At 39.2% G+C, this 26,517-nt stretch overlaps 4 protein-coding genes across 7 annotated transcripts; 1 reads left to right on the plus strand and 3 right to left on the minus strand.

Annotated features, from left to right (window-relative positions):
- Positions 1-1,206: 1,206 nt before the first annotated feature.
- czib (CXXC motif containing zinc binding protein) lies at positions 1,207-5,818 on the minus strand. The gene is made up of 8 exons (XM_042498187.2): positions 5,722-5,818; positions 5,546-5,629; positions 4,549-4,605; positions 4,369-4,450; positions 4,243-4,274; positions 3,394-3,471; positions 1,835-1,900; positions 1,207-1,511 (listed from the first exon to the last, which is right to left on the minus strand). Exons 1-8 carry the CDS (start codon positions 5,725-5,727, stop codon positions 1,434-1,436), a joined length of 483 nt encoding a protein of 160 aa, XP_042354121.2. The 5' UTR covers positions 5,728-5,818; the 3' UTR covers positions 1,207-1,433.
- A 1,398-nt stretch (positions 5,819-7,216) lies between these two features.
- On the minus strand, positions 7,217-13,845 carry uck2b (uridine-cytidine kinase 2b). Its single transcript, XM_042497988.2, has 7 exons — positions 13,686-13,845; positions 11,371-11,530; positions 10,536-10,632; positions 10,192-10,334; positions 9,960-10,057; positions 9,688-9,736; positions 7,217-8,739 (listed from the first exon to the last, which is right to left on the minus strand). The coding sequence occupies exons 1-7, from the start codon at positions 13,788-13,790 to the stop codon at positions 8,603-8,605; spliced, it is 789 nt and encodes a 262-aa protein (XP_042353922.1). The 5' UTR covers positions 13,791-13,845; the 3' UTR covers positions 7,217-8,602.
- Positions 12,621-22,084, plus strand: aldh9a1b (aldehyde dehydrogenase 9 family, member A1b). Of its 4 annotated transcripts, none has more exons than XM_042497983.2 (12): positions 12,621-12,851; positions 14,404-14,619; positions 15,898-16,043; positions 16,876-17,005; positions 17,627-17,761; positions 18,184-18,380; positions 18,615-18,755; positions 18,859-19,047; positions 19,133-19,220; positions 19,371-19,512; positions 19,839-19,951; positions 21,275-22,084. In XM_042497983.2, the coding sequence occupies exons 2-12, from the start codon at positions 14,442-14,444 to the stop codon at positions 21,367-21,369; spliced, it is 1,554 nt and encodes a 517-aa protein (XP_042353917.1). In that variant the 5' UTR covers positions 12,621-12,851; positions 14,404-14,441; the 3' UTR covers positions 21,370-22,084. The 4 variants fall into 4 exon arrangements, with proteins under 4 accessions (XP_042353917.1, XP_042353918.1, XP_042353919.1 ...); XM_042497984.2 differs by lacking the exon at positions 12,621-12,851 and adding an exon at positions 14,057-14,193; XM_042497985.2 differs by lacking the exon at positions 12,621-12,851 and adding an exon at positions 14,081-14,189.
- On the minus strand, positions 21,803-26,199 carry zte38 (zebrafish testis-expressed 38). The gene is made up of 12 exons (XM_042497987.2): positions 25,919-26,199; positions 25,550-25,694; positions 24,478-24,541; positions 24,275-24,311; positions 24,158-24,178; positions 24,032-24,058; positions 23,854-23,921; positions 23,621-23,769; positions 23,296-23,528; positions 22,376-22,424; positions 22,257-22,297; positions 21,803-22,159 (listed from the first exon to the last, which is right to left on the minus strand). The coding sequence occupies exons 1-12, from the start codon at positions 25,967-25,969 to the stop codon at positions 22,112-22,114; spliced, it is 933 nt and encodes a 310-aa protein (XP_042353921.2). The 5' UTR covers positions 25,970-26,199; the 3' UTR covers positions 21,803-22,111.
- Positions 26,200-26,517: the final 318 nt, after the last annotated feature.

The following is a 26,517-nucleotide window of genomic DNA, read 5'->3' on the forward strand; positions in this document are numbered from 1 at the left end:
TGCGTTGTTGTCAGCTTCGGCTTGGATAAACTTTGTGCAAATAATACCGTCTGTGGCATGCTATCTTTCTAATTTTCCACAAACTGAACTAGGATGAAGTAACTTACCCTGCAAGAGATGTCTCCATTTATGATTTACCAGCCAGTCTTTGTTTTTGTTTTTTTTTTTCGGGTTTTTTTTTTGGCATTTTTAAACAATTTGTTGTATAACTTATGGCTGCTGTGAATTAGAGAAGCTCAGTAAATTAAAATATGGAGTAATATTTTAGCCACTCATCTGTTGTTTTATTCATCATGATCAGTCAATTACATTAAAGAATTTGTCTCCTTATAATCTGATATGCATGCATAATGTTTCTATGGAAGCATAATACATGCATATGAAAAACAATTCTGCTCTGTTTTTGTAATAAACGTGATAATGACAGAATTCTGACATAATTGCCCTCTCTTTCTGAATTTACAAGATTACCTCAAATTTTCACAGGAAAGAAAAACCTGCCCTTTTTATTTTTGGCTTTAACAAAAAAAAACAACAACAAAAAAAGAAACACTTTTTTCATAATTTAGAAAACAAGAATATACCAGATTAAACCCTCATTAACTCAGACTGTCTAACTGTCTTGCTAATTCAGAGCTCACACTCTGTTCATATTTTAAAGAACTGTCAACTGTCAACATGGTTTCAATGTATGTTTAAAAACTATTGGAGCGTAATGTATTCAGCTAAAGGGAAGAAAATTCTTTATTCTTATTCTCTATCTCAAAATTGTAAGCAGGTTTCACAAAATTTCACAAAACCAGGGCAAAGCATAATAATCAGATATGTTAATGCGCAGACAAATCTGTAAATGCATACATATAAAGTAATGGCTGAAGTCTGAGTAGTTTGCTCCCAGAGGTGGGAATAAAGACAGGTCAATCTGCATCCCCATCTCTTGGAACAAAATATTTATTAAACTCCTCATTTAGTACTTGCCAAACAAGACATCTTTGCTCAGTCCAGCTTGGATGAAGAGATTTCAGTTTCTTGTGACCCGCAGCTGAGAGTTGGTCTGGGCTTGTCTCACTAGTTGGTTTTGTTATACTACTATCACTACTACTACTACTACTACTACTACTACTACTACTACTACTGCTACTTCTACATGCCTAGAGACCATTGAAAGTGATGCTCAAATGTGCAAAGAAAAAGCTTCACTCCAAATTGTCACCATCCAATTTATTGAGGCAGTGAAAAAAATCTTGACCATGTTGATTATTCCAAGACGCGTGTGGACAATTTGTGGTGATAGTCCACACCTGTTAATGTTCATCGTCAACCAAACCTCGCCACCTCAGCTTCTGAAGCATCCTTAATGCCTGCAAAGAGGCCTGGGGACGTTTGGCTGTAGTGTTCACTCACTCATCTCTGAGCCTCATCACATGATGATGTCAGCACTTGATGAACTGGTGTGTGACCTCATATATTCCCACCGACTCCCTGACTTTCTCATCGTAGTCAGTCCAGTCCTGAAATTTTATGAAACAAGTGTTTGTCAAGTTGCAAGCATTAAAAGAGGCTGTCACATTCTTAAACACTGTTGGGATGACTGAGAGTCGTTTTTGGGAAAACCTAGGAAATCACTGACTGAAACAGAGGTGCAATGAGAGAAATCAAAACTAAAGAACTAATAGGATTCACAAAGTCGATGATATCAAACGGTGCAGTATCAAAGGTTGCAATTTCTGTTTCAAGTCAAATATTGTTCAAGTCAAAAGTTCACATTTGTGCGACAAACAAAATCGAAAAAACGGACACACTCTGAGGAACACATTGTTCCCACTGCTCTTACTTTTTCTAGTAGGTTAATTTCGGGAAACGGTGTTCCCGACTCTGCTCCCTGCGCAGCGAAGCCAGCCTGGAGTGGGTTAGGGAAATGGAGGAAATTGAGAAGAGTAACATGATATTTTAACACTGAAAATTCATTGATTTAATTTTTTACTGAAATAAACTGTCTGACTCGGGAGCAACATATTTTTTTTTCCACAGCAAAATCTTGACAAAAAGTAAAGTAAAGCAAAAAGTAAAGAGGTATCTTACTACAATATTTGATTTCATCTCATTTAGGTGTACCAATAAGCAATTCCAGTGAGTCAGTATTCTTAAAGGGACAGTTCACCCTAAAATCAAAAATACATATTTCTCTCTTACCTGTAGTGTTATTGATCAATCTAGATTGTGTTGGTGTGAACTGGCGAGCGTTGGAAATATTGATGTCTGCCTTACTCTCCAATATAATGGAACTATATAGCTTGTGGTGCTCAAAGCAACAAAAAGTACATTTGAAAACTTAACAGCAATGTCTCTTTCTGTATCTCTGACCTCTGAGTAACGAATACACCGGTACATACTTTGAGATTCTCAGGCAGAGGTCTTTTGTCTGTTTCAAGGGTCCCGCTGAAAACTAAAGGGGACACGCTGTTTGCAGTCAGGGCCCCGAGGCTCTGCAATAATCTGCCCAAGGAAATCAGGTTGGCTGAGTCAGTCGGCTCCTTTTTAAAACACACTTTTATCAGAGATTCTTTCCTTATTTGACTTGAGTTTATGTTACTTTGAACTGTGTTTGACTTACTTCTGAATTATACCAAAGTATTTTCAGCGTTTTCTTTTTTGACTTTTTTTTATTTTGTTGCCTTATGAACCTCTTTGTAACTCTGTTTTGCTTTATATATAAAGACTGTTATAAGATTTTTACTATAAGTCATATCCCAGTTACTTAAGATAATCCACAGACCTTGTCGTGAGCAGTTTCATGTAGGAACTATTTTCTTTCGACTGAACCATACCTGCCAACCACATCACCACACAGAGGGATGCATGCATCTACTCATGGACAAGAAGCTCATGCTCTTAACAGCTTGAGATGTTAACATTAATGGTAATTAATGTCATTATCAGGATTTCTGGAAAGAGACTTTGCTTTTGAGTTTATCAAATGTATTTTTTGGTGCTTTGAGCACCACAAGCTGAGTTCCATTACACTGAAGAAAAGGCAGACACCTCTTCAGCTGATATCTTCAATGGTCTGCAACTCAGAAAAATAGGTATTTTTTTATTTCCGGGTGAACTGTCCCTTTAATTCCAGGCGCCAAAAAATAGGCCACATGTCAACACTGAAAGGGTCAAATTGAAAACTCAAACATTTCACTGAAGACATTTGGACATGTCACAGTAGGAAAAGCACAGGTGTAAATCATTAAATGAATGATGAATTTTATTTTGTTACTTCAGTATAATTGTCTATAATGTATATAATGAGATTATTCAGGAGGCTATATGACACTGTGTTTGCTGAGAAAAGGACATACACCACACACACTCCAAAACTTATATCTGTTTAAAGAGTCTCACTTGAGGTTGGAAGTCAATAGGTTCTAGACCTCGACACTCGAACTGCACCATCGTCTTAAAGCTTTCGCTGTCCTCTTCCTTTAACCCAATAAAACATACAGAGAGAGAGAGAGAGAGAGAGACATTGTTAGAGGCTGGGAAAAAGCAGCACTCAGTAAAATGCCATTATGTCAGTCTATGCGACAGATTTTATGCATAATGTCAATGGGATTTCTAAGATATTTTGGAGGTGTTTTATGTCCATATCTGAAGAGACACACAAAAAAGACATTAAAGGATAGGTTCACAACTTTTCTAGCCTGTCTTAAGACAGAAGTCAGGTGTCCATATTAACACTGAAACACGTTTTTTGTTTGCTGTAATCATTAATCCTGTTCACACTGACAACTAAAAGACCCTGAAGCACTTTCTATTCTATAACTTTGGTATTTACCAACTTGAAACAGCTGGTGGCTATTTTTTCATGTATTTGTGTCTAAGTGACTTGTGGGAAGAACAGATTTTGAAATTGATTCAGCATTGAGTGAGAGGGCTGCAGCCAGCAGCCGCATCATAGACTGCAGTTTAACCATTTGGGGCAGATGCCAACGGTCTGTTTAAGTCTTTTAAAAGTGCTTTTTTTTGTGACAAACAGGTTCAGATTGTTATTCTGAGTTACGGAAAGGACAGAAAAATTAAACATTTTTCTGTAGCTTTCGCTTGCATCTGATTTATGTGTCTCGCTGTGAAATCTAGCAGAATTTTTCACATAGTCGAAAACAGTTAAATGTTCAGCTACGACACTGAAAATCTTTTAGATAAACATAAAACAGAAGAAACTCAAAATAGAAGTACAAGATGGCTGCTTACATTGTAAGGTTTGATTGTGTCTGCCAGGATATCTGTAAAAAAAACAACAACAACAACAAAAAACAGTGTTATTACTGTTAACCTCAGAGAAAGACAATGCGAGTCACCTGGCATGTTAGCTCGTACCAATTGAATTTTCCCTGGAGCAAAGTTTGCACTTCTGCACCATGCTGGCACTGCCTCTTCCTCCTTTTAATGGCACACTCTCCTGAGAAATCATTAAAAAAAAGGCTGGTTGGATACTGTGTGTGACAATGTTTACAAAGTCTTCCAAACTGTGTCGTCACAAATATAATTGCTCCTTACCACAAGAGTTACGTACTGCCATTTATCTGGGACCTCCCCACAGTTTCCACATTTCAGCTACATTTGAAAGGAAAAGAAACAAAAATATTGCTTAGAAAGTTAGAAAGAAAGTGAGAAAGTTAGAGAGACTAAAGAACTGTTTGTTATTTTGGGGAACTTGGGAAGTTATGTTTTTGGATTTGGCTTAGGAGAGGGACATTCAGCTGCAATATTCGGGCTGCAACAATATGAGATTTACACAGTACAAAAACCATCTCAGAAAATAGCAGTTACAGAATTATTATTATTAGAATTATTAATAATATCATTATCAGTTACAATGACCCTTAAATGAATGAAAACAGAAAGGTTTTTTTGTTGACCTAATATTTTATTACTGTAATGGTTACTTGAAACCATTTTTTTTAAAGTGGAAGTCACTGAAAAACTATTGAATTCACCTTTATTTATTTTATTTCACCTTTATTTTGGCTCATTTTACCAAAAATAAAAGGTGAGATTCTCCATCCAGTTGCATTTTTTCCAATGCCAAAGACAAGTAAATCTACACAGTATGATATCCAAAAATATGTATACCATGACACACCTTGAAATCGGTGTATGACTATAACTCTGAACTGAAAAAGCATGCTTCCTTTATTACTCTCCAAAATCACACCATTTATCATAAAACAATCTGTTAAATATGATCATTTATGGTCTATATATATATATACATAATTGTCTGTGTGTGTGTGTGTGTGTGTGTGTGTCACCTCCTACTCTGATAAGTAAAGTACAGTCCCTAACACTTCCCAGGCAGTGTGGGGGATCGTTAACGTTGTATCAACCCATTGACACCTGCAGTGTGCACGTGTTTCCTTATTTAGCTGTCTCGTAATGAGGGCACGTTCGCTCTGACACCTCCATGATCACACGATGATCATTATCGACCACACAGAGGAGAATGAGATGATGAGTAAAGTCAACTAGCATGCTAACTCGACAGCCACCCTACCTTCAGAAACCAGCGGAAGTCCTCTCCCAGTGGCCTCACATTGGTGACATTCTCCAGAGTAGCTTTGAACTGGAGCCCAAATTTCTGTCACGACAAAAGAAGAGTTTAAAATTCCCCCCAAAATTAACAAAATTGCTTCAGTATTTGCATCAGAAACATGCAGTAGTGACACATACCACCATCTTGAAGCTGCCCCACTGCCGCCTTCAGGTACCGCTCGTGAATTATGACTTCTACGTCAGAGTTGTCGTTTTCGGTGCACTTAGCTGATTTTAGGTGTGCGAATCAACAGAGGCCCACATGATACATAGGTGATGATACAATATTACTGCGATTTTAAATGTTTTACAATATTCCCAGTTTTTCGACGTATTACATTTTTTCAACTGCAGATTGGAGAAAAAAAACTTTTTTATCTGATTAGTTTTCAGTCTGTTTCAGTCACTTTGGTCTGTTTTATTGCAGAAAGCAATAGGTTCTGAAGTTCTACTACCCTAACCTAAGTTTAATTTATATTTGTAAGATTAATCATTTATATAATAATAATAATAGTGCTAATAATGATAATAATAAAGTCGTGTGGTGATACAATATTGCTACATAAAATATTGTGATACTGTGCTGTATCATTTTTTCACCCCATCCCTACCTGCTTTATTTTAAAAATTGAGCAACACAGCTATGTTTTAGTAATAATGTGATTGAAAATGTATATGGATTCACATGCATTGTGCTTGCAATACATATTGGTAATTTTACAATTTCTACAATTCTACAATTTCATTTAGCAGACGCTTTTATCCAAAGCGACGTACAACACAAGCAAGAACACTTTTTTTTTTTTTTTTTGGAAACCAAAGTAATAACCAGTAGCGATCTCAGCATCTGAGATTCAACAGTCTCAGTATTGGTGATATACACTGATAATACATGTATCAAAGCATTTAAATAAACAAACAAATAACCACACTTCAGACAGGAACACTCGGCTGCATCAGTTTACCGCATACAGTCAGAGGTGGATTGATGAAGTCCTGGGGGGCCAAATTGTTAGGGGCCCTCCAGGACTTCTGCAAAATATATAACACACACCAACCAGGAGGAAACACAAAATGACCCCTAAAAAGGATGCAAATGAGCTTCAAAAAGATCAAAACTAAATACAATCTCAGACTTTTTTTTAAAAAACAAACACAAAACCATGACAAGATGCATAACAACTAAAAAATAGATGCAAAACAACATCAAAAATAATAGGCAAAAACCACTGCAAATTCTGTCTCGCTCCTGTGGACTGGTGGGGCCTTTTGCATATCTGTGCCCAGGGGCCCATTGATTCATTATCCGCCCATACTTATAGTATGTGATGTCATGACATTGACAACTAAACACAGTGTGTCGGTTACTTTTCCTGGTTATTATTAGTATTCAGGGCATCACACACATTGAAGTGCTCATATATCCGTCAGCCCATGAAGGGAGCATAACTCATAACAATTACGCCCTCACGTGGACAAAATAAAAAGCAACCTGACTGACCTACTTCTTAATGCACAATGCAACAGCAATGCAGGGAGAAGCTCGCCACGTCTTTGTTCACATATACACTGATAATACATTTATCAAAGCATTTAAATAAACAATCAAATAACCACACTCTTCAGACAGGAACACTCGGCTGCATCAGTTTATTGACAGCTAAGAAAATTAAAGTTAAACAGCCATACAGTACAAATCTCATGGTACAAATCAGTAATTCAATTGCACTATACACAACAAATACAGCACGTGGAATACAAAATCGACGCAATTGTTTGTTTTTTATTCATTATAACTTTAAGTTAAAGAATGGAAACCTGCTTCGACTGCGGATATTTAACTGTACACGTTAACCTGAGGCAACTTTGCAGAGGCAATGTGGTGGGTCTTGGTGGTTAATGGCCACATACCTGGGAAAACTAATATTGCTGTGGCATTGAACACTCTTTATCACACCTTTTTTCTAGCATTTTAATCCAGACTGTTATCACCAACCTGAGAGTTTACCTGACATATCTTTGTCTTAGTTAACAGGGCTGAATCTGCCACGTGAATGCTAGATAAACTAACTATAAAGGGGAATATAAGTGAATCATATATCCAACTTTAAATAACCATTTTATGGGTAATTAAGTCATACTCATTCACAAGAGGAGTGTTTTATATTAATGAGGTCTGATTGGGATACTCATTATACCATCAGTATTGTGATTGGAGGGAAAATGCATCCCAAAAGTGTAACAACACCTACAACACTAACCTGGGTATTTAATACAGTAGTCAGCTTAACCTTGCAGCCTTTGGCTTCATTGGTCAAATGCCGCATTTTTCTGCACCTGATAATCTGTACTGAAAAATCATGTAGTGTGTTACTGCTGCAGGTGACATTATACAGAGTCAGTGTGGTGGACTCTTTGTAGTAAACAGAGCTCTATAGTGTAACACATTACACTAAACAATACAATGATGGAACTTCAACACTGAAAAAAAGGCGGGAAACACTCCCAAGATTGTCAGTACAAACACAGAGTGCAATCCTGGTTTCTTCTAATGCACATCCTTGTTGTCGGGAACCCACCCAAACATTTATCAGACTCCCCCGGCCATTAGGGGTTCAAGTTTTATCAGACATTACAAAAAAAAAAGGAAAAAAGGGTTCCCCTCTTTTATTCATTAGCGGTATGATTTTTCATGGAGCAGCAGGGGATACATAAAAAAAAAACAAAATGCAATCTGGGAGGAAAATGCATGGGGTCAGTTTTAACCCATGGTCTCATCACAAGAATAACAAGAGCATCTCTTTTACCCTCCTGACAAAAAAATAAATCGAAATCCCAACTTCAACAATTACGATAAAAGTAACTAATAACAAGAGTAGTCATAATAATAAAAGGCATTTCAATTCTTTTTGCATCTCTTTTTTTTTTCCTTTCTCTTAAATACAGTGATGCCAAGAGGCATTATTTACAGCGCAACCCCCACACCCCTCTCCGGCCTGTGAAGAGAGGTGTGACGAGGTCAATGAGGCCTGCTGCTGGACTCGGAGGTCCGCCGCTGACGTGGAGTACTGTGGCCGTTCGTGCAGCCGTTGTGGCGCTTGCTTAGTCCGCCGTTCAGAATGTCTTGGATGTGCTGTACTATCAAGTTGATGGCAACTGCAGAAAACAAGGAAGAGAGATGATTAGAGGAATTAAAAGTGTGCTCCAAAGATGAACCATTATACTAAAAAATGCCTCACTCACATCGTTTGGGGTAAAAAAAAAAAAAAAAGAATATCAAAATCTACAGAACCAAAGACATTGTCTTTAATTCCACACAACCTTCCTTCTTGTAAAAACCTGGAACATATATGTGTTTTTTTTTAATTCATATTTTTTACTGAAGATTTCTTTGTATTACTTTTATCATCTCTAATTTGTCATACTTCTATTTGTGATTTCAATATTAATTTTTATATTTTTCTTTTTTATTTACATTATTTTTTTTAATTTATTTTCAATTTTGATGTATTTTATTATTATCATTTTATTACATTATTTCTACTATCACCATTACAATCTTTCTCATCTTTCCATGTATCAAGGTATTTACCTGTGTATATTTTTTTAAAGGGCAATAAAAACTGGACAGTGAACTACTGATCACAGTACCTCAGTTGTATTTTTATTTATTTCTAATTAATGAAATAATTAATTAATATTTACTTGTATTTGTATCACCATTACATCTCTATTTTAATGTTAATATATATATATATATATATATATATATATATATATATATATATATATATATAAAAAATTTAATTTTCCAACATAATTTTTAGCATCACTGTTACTATCTCTTCATGTATCGAGGTATTTACTTGTGTATATTTAGTTGTCCAGAAATGGGCAACATAAATTGGATGCTGAATTACAGATTCATCGTGCCTAAACTGTATTTATTATTTTTAATTAAGCTATTTAGATATTAGAATTTTAGCGATTTTTCTCCACATGTGATGGCGCTCCCAGACTTTGATGTGTAAAATCTGTGAAGCTATTCACAGCCTGAGGAAGACATGCAGTGTCTGCTGCATACTGTAGAATATTTGCCCATACCAAGGTTATCTGCTCCTCGTGGAATAATCACATCTGCATACTTCTTTGTCTAGGGAGAAATGAAGATAAGATCAATGCTCAAGTTACGGACAAAACAAGAAATAATTATGATGATCAATTGTTTACTGTACAGTAGAGGCAGGCTGATACTTTGAAGAAACATGAGGACCAATAGTTTCAGTAAAACTGGGTGATAATGTTGGCCGTACCAGTGTATCAGTCGGGCTCTACGCACATCTACAGCCACGTGTTTATATAGAAACATCACTTACTGGTAAACAGAACTCCTCAAAGGCTGGTTTCACAAAAGTGATGTATTGAGCCAGCACCTGCTCCAGCTCTCTGCCACGCTCACTGATGTCTCTTAGAACTGAAACAGAAAGAAACACAAAAACGTGGACCATATAAAGGCAAGCCGCTTGACAAAATGTCAAAAGTCAGGAGGTGCACTGCTCTACAGCCATTACATCTGTTTTGTGTAGTAACCCAATTCTTGCTACACACCTCGGCGTGAGAGCCGTGTGTCTGGATCTGTGTCAACAAAAAGCTTCATCTGGAACAGATCTCTGATTTCCTGTGAGTAGAACATGAGGATGCCCTCGAACAGGACCACATCAGCCGGATACACCGTTACAAACTCCTCTTTCCTGGAACAACACACAGAGAGATTCCCTCCTCTCTGTCAGCAGCTAAATTCAGACATGCAAATCAAATTTGACTGCTCAATCAAGTCAGGAACCGATTTAACATGCCTTGTAATTCTATAGCAAGCACTGTTTTTCTGCTGGAACACAATTACAGGTGCTGGTCAAACTGCATCTGTGATGTGCAACGACGGAGGAGCTCACCTGGAATGAGTGACAAAGTCGTAAACTGGGATCTGGACCGTCTTCCCCTGCAGGATCTCCCTGAGCGTTTGCAATACCAGCTCATTGTCGAAGGCATCTGAGGACAAGAAGGGACAAATGCTCAGTTGGGATCTTGCTGAGATGTCATATTGCACAGCCCCAGTTGCACTAGCATAGTGTGTCCACGTGGACACGTGGTGCCCCACAACGCACGTTTGTAACCTAGGAGCCCCATTCGTGTAACAGGTGTTGGGTTCAGCCTCAGAGTCTTAGAGCAGCTGCCTCTGAGAAACGCCTGCTGACCGTGGGGATTTAAAATCGGCTGAGAAAGGAAGCAGGAGCATGAGGGTGCAAAGTCAGACACCAAAAATGGAGTCAATGCCTCTGCCAAAAACACATTAGAGACAGTTATCAATGTGGCAGTGAAGCATGTGGCTGAACACAGGCTTAGTTTAAATATTCTATATTACCTTCATCATCAAATTGCTTGTTTAAATTTGCAGGGTATTGTCATTTAAGCTTTCGTTTTAAATCAGTGTAGCGCTCACTAAAGCAGCCTCAGCTGTCACTAATTCCACATATTACTGCATCCATTTCCATACAATAAAAATGTGGTCTAAGTCTAGCGCGTTCACCCAGTTCAAATTCAAAGCTACACACCCACGGTGAAACTACACTCAAGAATCTGGCCTCAAATCGTTGAAATATATTTAATGAGGTGACCGAAATGTGTGACATGAATAGCAAACATGTGCCTGCTGCAGGCCAGCAGAGGCGATATACACCATACTGGGCATTAACTGTGCCACCGACGAACTACTCATTGTGTGCATACCTGGGTGATCAAAGTTGAACTGTCCCTTAAGTGCCTTCGCCTTCTGCTCTGGAGTTAGCACCTTGTAGAAGCTGTCCTGGCTGAGGATCGCCACCTGCCGCTGGTGGTGGTCAATCTTGTTCTGGCCCAGCAGCTCCATGATCTTCTCACATACTGACGACTGTGGAAACAGACACAATTAAGACAAATAGTGGGTCACTGGTTGGGAAAATGGGGTGAGTTTGCATTACCAGTCCACACATGTGGAGGTTAAAATTGTTCATAGCTGCACAATTTAAAAAATCTGCAGCAACAAGCAGAGTTTTTCCATAACCATCACCCCAAAAATGAGTGTTCAGTCTACACAGAACAGCATTAACAGTTTCATGTTAAACCCAGTCACATCTACCCTGAAATAAGGTGGTTGGGTAATTTCCCACCTTGCATGGGGTCAGCTAACACAATCAAAGGTGAAATGCCCAGTGACCCATCGCGTTTGTCCCCAATGACCTTTCCCAAATAAATGAATCTCATACCCAGTGCTGACTGGGCGTTCTCCAGCTGCCCGAGGCTCTGCTGCTTTTGTGTCAATGAAATTGTAGTACAATGAATTTGGACGCCCCCATTCGATTGCTGGGAAGTTTTGTCAGCACACTCAAAGGCAGCAATTTTAGAGGACCTACCTTTGAACCAATCAGAGATCTAATTCCCACTGACATTTAATAGAGCTCATATTATTTCTTAGTATATGTTTTTTTCTATTTAAATTACATTTAATTTGTAATCTAACTACTGTACATAGTTGCATGTAACTAGTTACCCTCCAACACAGGTTAAAATACTGACTGATTGGTAAATCGACGGTGAAATTTAGCAACTGAATCTGTTTGTTTTCATTACTGATAAAACAAAGATTATCTGTGTTGACAAAGAAAAGGTGATCGGTGAGGCAGATGGAAATACGAAAATCTGCACTGTTGTCACACTCTGCTGTTGGCTGCTTTCAAAGCAGGATGCGAAAATTGCATCATCCGATCGGTATACAGTCACCTGATTTATTAAGATTGGTGTACCGTTAGTCCGGCGTCAAAACACTACAGACAACCCTTCGTCCCGTGCCCTGTGAGGGGCTTTCAGGAAGCAAAACACTGGCTCTGAGCCGCTGGGATATCTAGGACAAAGTTGGGAGGAGGGGCAAACTGAGGAAAAGTAGGCGGAAGAGAGGCGAGTCTTCGCCCTCAGATCTAATTCTGTAATATGACAACACGGCAAGTCAAACCAATTGCAGCCATTAAAAGTCAAGATATTCATATTTCTTGTGGAGGCTGTTAGACTGACTGTGGGTGTCACCAGCTCCAGTCTTCCGTTGCCTCGAGGTGTGGTTTTTGGCACCACTGGCAGGTCGCAAAATACGCTACACCCGCTTCATAACAACGACATCTAATGACGTCTTCGACAATATCCACGTATGTGTATTTACTGGAACAAGGAGTTCAGAGCCGGTGAGTTTAGCGCCGCCCTGTAAATCACGGTAAAAGGCAAATCTGTATATATAATATAACATGCGTATTATTAAAAACAAGATCGATTTCTGACAAGATTAACTCCGTTTATTACATTACAAAACTACATCGTTTGAGGAAAAATGTATCCACTTTATTCTATTGCCGTTTTGTTTACAGGAAAAAACGTGGGTGCGATTAAATCTTATGAGCCATTTCCCGCTGGCGCGTCTGTTGTGATTCATTGCATAAACATCTAGGTTAACGTCATTTAACGGCAGCGGTTATCCCAGGTCAGTCAGAATAAAAATACATTTACCGTTACATGACGGGTGGTTGTCTTATTATAATAAGCAAATTTAAAATAAAAGATTTTCCAGACCGGTACGAAATGTAGTTTACATTGTTTACAAACACAGTGCGGATGAGCTAGAGGCAAGCTAACGCTAGCTATTGTCTAGCACAACCGGCTTTGCTAGAATGTGATGGAATTTAGCTAGGTAGCTATAAGCTAACACCAATGCTCTCCACGTAGTCTAAAAGGTGGCCGTGTCGTGCTAACGCCTGCCATCCTGTACGACAGAGAAAATGTGGCAGAACCGACACAAAATCCACTACAACACGCGGTGGACAAGCGTGCCCAGTATACCGGTGTTAGACAAGAGCCGGGCGGCTAAACAGATAATATAGCTGTCAATCAAAACTCAACGTTGCGTCGCTGAAGCCACGCGGTCAATGAGCACCCGGCTCCCGACTAACCCTCTGCCGTGATTTAACAAAAAAAGACCATGACAATTCGCGAAAACCGTCAAATGAGCTAGCTAGGGTGCCAACCTTGCCGCTGGCAGTGCCTCCGGAGACACCGATGAGAAAAGGTTGTCGAATAATGCTGGTGTTCTCGCCACGGTCCCTTAGATGTGTCTCACTGTCCCCGGCCATGCTTGCAGTGTGCTGTCTAAGCTGCTGTGCTGGAAGATCATTGAGGCGGAGCTCCGCCCACAACACCACCGTTAATTTTATGCACTCGCAATTTTATCCATTTATATAAATTCATTTACGCGTCTTTTTAAGTCAGATTGCGATACAAGTGAAGTTTGTTTTCGATTCAATTATTAATTGGTAAACATATATATTTTTCTTGTTAGTTTGTTAGTGATTGACAGGCAAAAGAACCAATCGACTGCTCCGTTTGTCACGCTGTCGCAGAAACGGTCGTACGTAAGTTACGTGCCCCGCCTCCTGGTTAAGCCTGAGCAAAATGTAACATTAACCGAACAATATGAAAGGTTATTGAGATTCATAAACTTAAAACAGTACGCTGTAAGTGTGAAGAAGTCTGTAAGTAAGTTTGCCAAAGACACTTGACTATGGTGGTACATACAAACCTGAGGAAAAAGTAGCCTGCGTATATCAGTTTTGTACACTTTCTGTAGCCAACTGTTGACTCACGTCAGTTGAGTTTAACTCAATTTGAAGTTTTATAATGCCGGTTTAGCTTTAATGAAGGGGCAGTATTGCTTGGTTTTAACTTGGTGCACGTGTGTTTTAACAGTTATCTGCTAAACTTGGAGCAACAGAGCCATTTTGAGTATGCTCCCGAGGCTCGCAGCCTCCCTGCGGCGGCCCGCTGCTGTTCCCCTCGCGGCGGCTGTACGGTGCGTCTCCTCCGGCTCGGTGGACATAACGGCCCCGCTAAACTTCTGGGCTGGAAAGAGATGGAGGAGCCAAGAAAAAGGCAACATGGAAAATGTTTACGAACCTGCAACAGGTAAGCCACGCAATACCACCAATATACATAAATACTGTTTGTCTTATGACATTATTGACACTCCTGGTTGGACTTTGGTCCGTGCTGTGTGAAATATCTGTCTGGTGATCTCTAGCCCAGGAAAACAATATTGTGTATTTTTAAGTGTCATCTTGACTTTTTGAACACTTTCTAGCTGTCATTCTACATTTTCTACGTTTGACATCTACTCCTCTAAGCAAAGTCAACCTTGCACGTGCAGCAACACACTCCTCTGCACGCCTATCCATTTAGTCACTTTAGGCCACTCCATTGTGAAACCAGTTAAATACTCCCTGAGCAACTTATAAACAAGATATTCCACAACATACACGCTATTATAGCGTCCTTGATGAGCAGCTTTTTTAGTCTAGTTGATTTAAAGACTTGTTGAAACAGTTTCAGCTTACTTTATTTGTACTCGTAGGTACATTTGGTTTGCAGTTTAAAGTACAAGGCATCCATTTTAACACAGTTGTCAGACATGACAGAAAACATATAAGATAAAACATGAAAAGAGGATAAAAGATAAAACAATTAAAGTGCCCCAGTGCTTATCAAAATGTTAAATATGTAATACATACCCATAAAAACACTCAACTACAAAACCAAACCTTACATGAACCGTCCTAAAACGACAAATGAGTAAATCATAAATACAGGCTCCAAAATGATCTTGTGCAATGTGCAATTTTGTGCAATTGTATCTTCCTACAGCTTGTTCACCAGTGTGATGGTAGGTGGAACAAAATGCATCAGTGCATCTTTTAGCAGCATGCAGCTGAATCAGGTGCATCTCAGGGCAGCAAATAAAAGGACTGGAACAGACAGACTGATTTGTAGCCTTTAGTCGTGCAAGCAAACCAACATTTCAACACTGCTGTGTCCTCAAAATGATGATATTTTTAAGGCACTGTGTGGCTTGATTCCTAGTTTTAATCCAGTTCTCCATTTGAGCACCATTCCACCACACTCTGTGTGCAGCCCACTCTTCTGGCAGAATGAAGCTCCCCATCTTATCACTAATCCCATCGTTGGAAAAGATGGAGTGTAAATGCCACGCTACAGTCAGTGTGGTACAGCCTGCAGCCTCTAGGCTTAGACTTCATTTCCTTCTTTTTTTAAGGATGACTCACTTTGAACAAGCTAAATGAACAGGTGAAATGATATTGTCTTTCCTAACAGAAATTCTGTAACAATTTATTTTATATTTAACCTGTGTATTTAACTGTTGTCACCTTCCCCCTTTTTATTTTGAAGGAAGAGTCTTGTGCCATTTGGAGCCGTGTGGTGCTGTGGAGGTCGATCAGGCTGTGAAGGCAGCCAAGTCGGCCTTTGGCCATTGGGGCAAAATGTCTGGGATGGAGAGGGCAAGGATCATGATCGAAGCTGCCCATATCATTGAGGTATTTTTTGTTTTGTTCAGTTGTGTGCTACTCCTGGTTCCTTAACTGCATTCAGTGTAGCTCTAATTTGATGGAGGTCTTTTTACACTGTGCATTACAGTGCTGTGTAGAGTGGGAATCACTATAAACTGTCCACATTTAATGCAAACAAATTTAAAAAATAGACATTTTTCATGATACTGTACCTGTTTCTCACAATGCACATTTTTGTTGTCTAAGCTGAACATTTGAAAAGGTAAAAACTCCAGCAACACTTGTAGTATAAAGACCAACTCGGCTGAATGTTTAAATGGGTGGTTTTGTTCCTTCTGGGTGATGATACGGTTTGTGGGTGTAGTTCAGTAGAAAGAAAACATAGTTCCTACACGAAACTGCTCACAACCAGTCTGTGGACTATCTTGAGTAACAGGATCAGGATTCCTGGAACCTAGGCGATGCTGATAAGTTTTTCAAATGTATTTTTTGGCGTCTTTGAGCTCTACAAGTGGAGTGCAATCTAGTTCCATTATATTGTAGAGCGGGCAGACATCTCTATGGCCAATATCTCCAGCACTTTGCAACTCATACCAAAACAGCCTAATTTGATATATAGCACTATACGTAAGAGGAAAAATATGTTTTTTGATTTCAGCATTAAGCATTAATTATTATTTACATCTCTTCCAAGTGATTAGCAGACTTTTTATGATAAAATAAATAGAGCACAATAGGCTCTACTTAAATCCACCGTACTTAATGAAAAGTATGTCCAGTTTCTTCAATCCACTGATGGATCTGAGATATTGTGTAACACTAATAAAATGTTTACACTTCCCCTGGCTTTCATTCACAGAGCAGGAGAGAGGAGATAGCTGAAATGGAGGTGGTAAACAATGGGAAGTCCATCACAGAAGCTCGTCTGGACGTGGACTCTGCCAGACTGTGTATAGAGTACTATGCAGGGCTGGCCAGCACTCTGGCAGGTTGGTAAAACACAATTCTCGCTCATTAGTTTCCCATCCTCAAAGTATCTGGTGGATGGTGGTAAAAAAAAAAAAAACAACTAAAAACATTTGATACAGGCATAGCGTTGCCAGATGGGAAAGAATAAACTGTGAGACAGAGGCTTAAAATGAAATGAAAGTTATTGTCTGTGAGAGTCAAAACCATGGGAACAAATAGGCATACATGTGTAATTTTACAAAACATGTGTTTAAACAACTTTTAAGCATGCCTTTCTGCCCACATTGTTTTCTTTTAAAGCCAAGATGGGGGTGTTTGTCCGTAACTATGACAAGTTATGTAATAGCCCTCTATTACAAAATTAAATTTCAAGACAGCAAATCTTTAGTGGGAAAGTCAACCATGTCATGGTGCAGTATTAGTATTAGTATTATGATTTAATAGACTTTATTATAGATCAAATTAACATCATCTGCCTCAAACAGTGCAAGTATGCTATCATGTGTTGGTTGAAGAAAAGACTTTATGCAATACATTATTCAGATTTTGCTTTTGCACTTTTTAAACCAAAATTGTTAAAATGCCACATTTAAATTTTTATTTTTATTTAAATAAAACACTTCTGCTTTCCTTTAATCAAGGCCAGCATATCCAGTTGCCCGGGGGGTCCTTTGCTTACACCCGCAGAGAGCCTCTGGGAGTTTGTGTCGGCATCGGTGCCTGGAATTATCCTTTCCAGATAGCCGCGTGGAAGTCCGCCCCAGCCCTGGCCTGTGGTATGGGAGACTTGTTAAGTTTTCAGTGCCCCGTTTTGAAGCCTTGAGTGCAACATTTTAGCTGTCGCTGTGTTGTTTTTTGGAGCCAGAAGTGACCATGCTTACATGAGTGTGTGGAGCTGACTCACATACTGTTACCTATAGATGGCACTAAAGCAACAAAATAAGTTTAAACGGTCACATCTCAGTGATTGTGAGGGTTGTCTTTTGACACAAATCACACAATGTTTTGATTTAGTAAGCCCTGACCTTCACACTTTAAGTATTGTCCCAAAATCACAGCTGCTGTGTAGTCTTATCACAGTGTGTATGTGATAAAGAAATGTATGTAATTTAAAGGACTTTGCAGACTTGACTCTGAGTGCTTTGTAGTTGATTATAAGAGTAATACAACCTGTGTTTTTGTCTGTCATCTAAAATAGGAAACTCCATGGTGTTCAAGCCATCACCGGTGACGCCTGTGACAGCGGTCATGCTGGCAGAGATCTATGCCGAAGCTGGAGCTCCGGACGGGCTGGTTAATGTGGTGCAGGGCGGCCAGGAGACCGGCAGCTTACTCTGCCACCATCCCGACGTCGCTAAAGTGTCCTTCACTGGCAGCGTGCCCACAGGCAAGAAGGTTAGTGTTATTTACATAGCAAAACTAAAAAAATTCACACTTGTTTTGTCATTAAATAAAAAACTCCACTTAGTCATAAAACACCTTAAGCTATGTACCTCTGATGATTGAGAATTGTAAGTATATAGGATTTGGAGATATACTGTATGTTTAGGTCGTTTTTTTTTTCTGTTCTAATCTGTGATGTGGCCAGAATAATTAGCGGATATTCCTCCACGTGATTGTGACCCACAGATTATGGAGATGGCATCCAAGGGGGTGAAACCTGTGACTCTGGAGCTTGGGGGGAAATCTCCTCTGCTCATCTTTCAGGACAGCGATCTAGAGAACGCTGTGAGGGGAGCACTCATGGCCAACTTCCTGTCCCAAGGCCAGGTAGATAGTGTGTTCTGCTTATGTTGTACTTAATATGCTGACACAACTTGTGTTTAGTCTACACATGGAAGCATCCTTTTTCATTTGATTAAATGCATCACAGGTCTGCAGCAACGGTACAAGGGTGTTTGTTCAGAAGGATATTCTGCCCGAGTTTGTGGAGGAGGTGGTGAGGAGGACACAGGCGATCGAGATAGGAGACCCACTACTGGAGAGCACCCGAATGGGAGCACTGGTCAGCCAGCCACACCTGGAAAAAGTCCTGTCTTTTGTTGATCAGGCAAAGAAAGAGGTACTTCATCTTTTTTTTAATAAAACAGCCTACCAACAGCAGGCTTGTGTGCAGTAATTTAAAATGTAAAATGTACTGTTTCCAGGGAGCTACAGTGTTGTGTGGAGGCGAACGTTTTGTCCCATCAGATCCCAAACTCAAAGGTGGATACTACATGACTCCGTGTGTATTGGGTAAGACTTCCGTACATTTTTCCAAGTGCATTTGGATGATACACAGCTTTTTTTTAACTGTTTGTTATATTGTTTGTTATAACTGTTTGTATATTGTTTATATTGAATAGCTGACTTTGAGGTTTGTCCTTTTTTTTCCCCCTCGCACAGGTGACTGCACAGATGAGATGACGTGTGTGAAGGAGGAGATCTTCGGTCCTGTCATGTCTGTGTTGTCTTTTGAAACAGAAGAGGAGGTGCTGCTAAGAGCCAACGACACTACCATGGGTCTGGCTGCAGGAGTTTTCACCAGGTGGGTTTGTGGAGGGACATCCAGGGCAACCTCAGGTTATGAAATGTGATTTTTGAACCTAGACTGTCTGAAACCTTTTTGTAGAATCAAGATATAAGGTGAAAACTGCAAAATAACCAGTAATTTAAGGAAAAAAACTATTTTTTAATAGTATTTGTCTCATTTATATGAACTTACTTGGCAATAAAGCAGATTCTGAGTGATAGGTCAGTAAAGGCATGTGCACCTGGTATTAGCATTTATGTATTTGGGGGCAACATGTAATCATTTTAATATTATTAAATTAACCCATAACTCAATGAGGAAATGTTTTTTTGTATCTGTAGGGATGTGAGGCGAGCCCATCGTGTTGTTGAAAACCTCAAGGCTGGTTCCTGTTTCATTAACAACTACAACATCACTCCTGTGGAGGTGCCTTTCGGAGGGTTCAAGATGTCAGGTACAGATTTGTTGTTTGCATGCAGAGCAGAGCGGCCTGTTCGATGAAGCAGATTCAACATATCCAGGATGTCTTTTGGTTATCTGGCTTCATTAACCTGAACTTTGGCCATTTAGATAATGGCGGCACAAAGATGGTTATCAACTAGTTCAGTCGAGTCTGGGTTTTAATATCAGCCATGGGTGTATTCAATTGAAAGAGGCAGCGATGTTAATTATGAGCAACATCGTCAGAACCCCAACTCAAGTATTTAATATGATGAGATACGATATGAGATATTAATGACCTACAGGAATGTTGTTTTAGAGACAGCAAAGTTTCATACTCAAATGTAAATAACTGCCGATAATCTTACAACAGAATAAGATGTAGAAACACTAAAAATAGTTTTCAATGTTAAATGTAGGCCAAAACTCTAAATAACCTGTATGTATTATTATAGATGGCTTAAGTATAGAGTCAGTTTCCAATAAGTTGAATGTTGAGGAAACTACTCTGAATATGTCCCATAAAAACACTTAAAAGTGATGCCAGACTGTTTCTGCATGGAAAAGCAGAACAATGAGGTCTATCTGACTGAAATGTATTTCCAGCTCTCCTCACTCAGGTGTCCCATGTTATTCAGAGCTGCAGGGATGGAATCAGAGAGTAAAATCAGGCACACTGTCAGATATCACTCTAGGGATAAAAAAAAAAAAACTTTGCACAATTAAAATGCAGCTAAAATCGACAGCATATGTTTAATTTCATAAATTATCTCTCTGCTAGAAGCTCTGCTTTGAAACTAGAGTGAACATAGAAAGCCTGGTTCATTAAAATGATTCTAATGATCTATATAAATATAAACTCTTTTAACCTTTTGTGCCAGGCTTTTGTCCTTGTCGGAATATTTTTTCTTCTAGTGATCCGATCAGTCAGTGGTTGGGCTGTTGTGAGCCGATCCTCTAAAGTTAGCTTGCTCCAGAGCAGGTTAGCTCTTCAGCATAATTCGCTGCAGTGATTTATCATGATTAAAAAGTGAACCAGCTTATTACTGATAAACCAGAGTTAACACCTAGCTGTCTTGCTCACCCCAAATCCTGCTTCATAGCACAGACTGCAGGAGCCAAACATCTCTGGCCATTTTCAACTTTTATTAAAATCATTTCAATTTGCTTGAAGCACTATCCGGGCATTATTTGTTTTTTTTGTTCTGATACAACACCAACAAAAAATCAAAATCACTAACTAATCTGATCATTGTGGGGAGTACTTCCTCATTTAAAAACCTCTACTCCTCAGTCACGTCAGCAGAAGCAAACTTGTAATCTTTCTGTTCACCAGGCATCGGGCGGGAAAACGGTCAGGTGACACTTGAATACTACTCTCAGCTGAAGACTGTGTTTGTGGAGATGGGAGACGTGGACAGTCTCTTCTAGGACACGCTCATGAAGAGGAGGTGGAGCTGTAACAGTGACCCAGAGACTGAAACAGATGTTGTGGACCTGAACAACACTTTAGGGAAACGTCATCAGATGTTAAAGTGTGGAGGAACACTCTTCAATAAGTCCTGAAAATGAGCCATTTCAATACTCTCTGAATTTGAGGTAAATTCATTTAAATCAGAGGCATATAGCCAAGGAAATGTGACATTTGATTCTGAAACACATTTGAATTATCATTGTCATCTGTGCTGAATGGATCAGATTGTTGTCAGTGTTTACCAAACTTAGAGCATCACTATGACTCACATATTGTGATATACATGATTTGTTTGATTGCTTCATGTATTCTGTAATCCATGTGCAGAATAACAATTTTACAGAGTTGTACTTAAGAACAAAAATGTTACAAGACTAGCTTTATTTCTTAAACAGTACACATCAATATATTTTTATGTGCACAAAATACTAAGAAATCAAGCACCTTGAACAAAATTTAGATTTAAATCATTTACAATGTACATCTCGTATAGGCTTTTTGTACAGTGTTTAAATAAGAACTGATGGTAGCATGTTGCCCTTTGGGTGGAGATAATCATGAAAGGAACCTGTCCAACACATTTTCATTTGTAATAAATTGTAACATAAGATTAAACAATGTTTAACTTTGCAATAAAATGAAGAAAGGCTTCATTTCTTCACATTGCTGACAGAGCTTTTGTGTTGTGTAATGTTGTGGCTAAATTCTTCTTCTTTTCCTCAACGGGTTTTTGGAAGCTGCAGTTCTCTAAGATAGACACAAAAGATAATTACCTGTCAAGTTTGCTTTTTTTTTTTTAAATATGTCATTTTCTGCACACATTATGCCTCCGGTAAAACTATACCTTTGCTGTGGGTCTTGTAGGTTTCTTGAACTGAGCAGACTCTGTTTAAACAAAAGTCAAAAGTGTAAACCTTTTGATACATTTTACAGTTTTGTAACCGTAGCAGCACATAGACTTACCGTCTTCAGAGGGTGGATCCTCTTCATCATTTGTTGTCTTATGAGGATCCTGTAACCAGACGTTTACAGACAATTATAAGAAGCTCACAGCTTGTTGCACCACCTAAAAAAAACCTTGTTACATGAGCAAACTGACATGTAAAACTGAAAAACTTACATTTTAAAGGGATTGTTTGGATTTTTAAGTGCGGTTGTATGTGCTACTTATCCATAGTCAGTGTATTACATGCAATATATGTCAGCTGGCGCGCCCCCAGTTTGCAGAAGCAGGATGGAGTCTGAGGCCGAAGTTAAGCAATGTACTGCTGTGGACAGGGCAGCAGCAAAACGTAGTTTAGCCACATAATCAAATCAGTCTAAGTGTGCACTACATTTCGGAAAATTTCACCACTTTACCTGACTGTCAGACAGAGATTTCCACTTTGTTAGGTGGCTAAAACATGCTTTGCTGCTGCCCCCCTGCACAGCTGTACAATGTCAAGTCGATTTCATTGTATACAGCCCATTATCACAAATCACAATTTGCCTGAAGGCTTTACAGCATAGGATATCCCTCTGTCCTCGGCCCCTTACTGCGACTAAGGAAAAACTTCCCAAAAAACCCTATAATGGGGGGAAAAATGGTAGAAACCTCAGGAAGAGCGACAGAGGAGGGATCCCTCCTCCAGGATGGACAGATGTGAAATAGATGCATAGGAACAATAATAATAACAATAGTAATAAACATAAAACTGAATACATGTAATTTATGATAGCATGTAATAATACATGCAAATATTGCTTAGCTTCTGTGTCTGCCCTCCTAACGCCTCTCCAAAGTAGGGGTGTGCCAACAGACATCTACCGTATGTAATACACTGATCATGGATAAGTACCCTATATAGCACGTGTCCCTCTAATAATCCTCATTCTGGACCCACCTCCATCATTTCCCTTTCTGGAGGATTGCTCTGAGAAATCTGCTTGGTCTCTTTCAGGTGGTTCCCCTCGTGGAGCTTCTCCAGTCGGCTTTGTTCTGCCAACACGCGCACTCTCAAGGTGTGGAACGCCGTCTGCACCTCGCCTACCTTGAAGTGCACTGCCATGCCCTCAAACCAGAGGCTGTCGCATTCACCCTCCCGGAAACCTGGTGGCTGGTAGTCATCAGGGGTGACTTTAGAAAGGAGAGCAGGAGGAGATGTTTTCACTATGCAACACACGAGATTCTGAATTAATTTCTTCGGCAGAGACGTCAATGCGTCTTACTGTCATCGTAATAGTAGAGCTTCATGGTGAGGTACACGTTGCTGGGGAGGGCGTCCAGGTTCTGCATCAGCAGGAAGAGTTTCCTGATGAGCAGCACCGAGGCTCTCTTGGTGTCCTCCACTGTCACCTGCATCTCCACACCTTTGTTGCTGTGGTTTCATAGAGGATATATCATCATCACTTCAAACACGTGGAGGCTTTATCATCAATGCATTGATTTAATCCATCCAAACCTGATTATGTCCATCTTTGGCCCCTTCTCAGTGTATTTGAACTTGAACTGGTATGACTCAATGATGCACTGCAAAAGAGAAAAAGAAACTGGAATTAAGATTTGACAAAATAACCAACAGTGTTGTTTTTTTGTTCATGTCTTTATACACATATTTTTAGCATTTTATGAGAACTTACATTGGGTTCATCTGGATTGGTGTACACCTAAATTGCAGCGAGATGTGCATAGTTATTGTGATTTTTTTTCTCAACATAAGCAATGTGTCAACTGAAAATGTTGCTTTACAGACTTCATTTACTTACCCCAATGAATACAATCTCCAGCTGTTAAAACCAGTACAGATAGCCACAGTATTAATTACAGTTGCAGACCAGATGAAACGTCACCAATTCAGAGTATTCATGGATGAATTAACTTACATAGTGCTTCTCTAATGCATCAAAGCAGCCCATCATCCTACAACACCGCAAATTGAACAGAGTGAAAACATTAATTAGGACAGGAAATTACCTCCAACCACTAAATGTCACTGCAGGCTTCCTGGTGCGGAGCCAGCTGCTGTGGCTGGCAGACTAAAGCACTGTATATTCTGGAAACATTAAGGCAGGAATTTTATAATTACCATTTCACAACTTTGCTGGCACCAGGGGTGCTGCAGTCTTCACGCAAAACTTTGATGCACAAATCTGATGAAAAGGCCAAAAACAGCATGTATTATTTTATAACAAAGAGCAATGATGACAACCATGACCCTGTTAAGTGCTGTGTCTTTTTAATATGTTGTCTGCTACTTTCTGCATATGCTAAAGGTCTATAACAGGCATGTCAAACATACAGCCAGGGGCCAGAACCAGACTCGCGAGGCCAATCAGGCCCACTTGTTGACTTTGCACACCCAATACTGATGCATCTGTGAAGTGGTGCCAGGTTTCATGAGTCAGCATAGGCATGCATTTCACAGGGGCAACGTCGCCCTCAGTATGAAGAATATGTGCACAACATAAGAAGTAGAAAATAACTTTTATTTTAACTAAAGGCATTTTTGCCATATATTAAATCAGAAAAGGCAAAATCAATGTAAAAAAAATTAAGAAAGGAAGAATCAAAACCCCAGTTTCATGATTTATAAACAGTTTATACGTCAGGGGATAACTTAATCTGCCTCCTAAATAGCTTTCACTTTAGTTTGATGTTGTGAAGCCTACATTACTACACAGGAGAGGAAACATGTAAAAACACATATACACATGTAACGACAGTGAGAGGTAACCTGACTGAATGTGGATAAATACGGCTGAAACTGCATTTATTTTTTACATCTCATCATCTACCATGTAAACTGATGAACGTTTCCCCCTTTCATTGGGGAAAGGGGGGAAATTGGGAGGTATTGTTATTTATAGGTTGTGTTGCAATGGTTTTACTGGTCCAGCCCACTTGAGTTCACACTGGCCTATATGTGGCTCATGATTACAATAAGTCTGACAATCTTGGTCAAAAATGATATTTTTTTTCCTGTTTAAAATGGGTTTCCAATACAACTGTTATTGCTATGTATAAAACACATTTAAAACACTGCCTTTTCTGACGAGACAAGTTCTGCTATATAATGTAATGCCTATTCTTACTAAGTACACGCGTTAAATTTCCTGATTTCCCCAAAATGCTGAGCTATTTATGGCCACACGTGTTACCCTCCAGATATCTGGATCTGTAGGCGTCCTCTGGGAAGATCCCTCTGAGGTAGGTGATGGAGGACACTGCCACTGCCATCATCCTCTTCACAAAGACAAGCGACTCTTGCTCTGTTTTCAAGTCGCTCAGGAATAATCCTGTCCACTTACAAAGAAACATTTCAGACAGATAAACACGTTGATTAAAAAGGAGAAAACAACTGGAGGTAAATTTGTCTTATAACCCGAAGGCCACGCGATGGCGCAGTTGTCTACGTCAAGTGTCCTCAGGGCAGACTTTTTAAAAAATGGTGCTTTATCGCCTTACATATGAGTAAACTGGTCAACTTAAATGATATTTTTATTGTTTACTATGCGGTGTGGTCAAACCTCAGCAGTTTCTTCCTTGGTCTTTCTGATGCACATCTTCCTCGCCGCCATTTTCTCCCTTTTCCGTTACTGAAGTATGGCAGATGCAAACGATTAATTAATCAAGCTAATGAAAACGGTACACACAAATATTAACCAAATTATAGTAGCGGCACAATTACTCACTGAATTATCTCAGTGTCTGTGCACCATAAAGTCTTAAAAAGCTTAAAGGTTAAGCTAAAGTTACCCAATCTCTAACATTACTCAGATTACTCCAACAGGAGATTATAGCTTCACCTTCCCGCCGAAAGTATGTCAACAAAGAGAGTACAGTACCATAGACTGTATACAATTTCAATACATTAGAATTAATAGTTTATACAAAAGAAATACATTTTAAATTCAAATAATAATACATTTAATCTTTATATGCTATATATGTCTATATGCATTAAAAGTGTTATATAAAAAGTGTACATTATCCCCTTTTTCTCAATTTATTATTATTTTAATAGTTTTATTTTCTTTCCAGTTGTTCTCTTTGTTTAGTTTGAAATATACCGCAAAGTCTTTGTCATGAGTTGTAAACTTGGAATCCGCTAAACTGTATATATGAA

This window comes from Plectropomus leopardus, chromosome 12, assembly GCF_026936395.1.
Source record: "Plectropomus leopardus strain MGB_pleo_1.0 chromosome 12, ASM2693639v1, whole genome shotgun sequence".
Lineage (NCBI taxonomy): Eukaryota > Metazoa > Chordata > Actinopteri > Perciformes > Serranidae > Plectropomus > Plectropomus leopardus.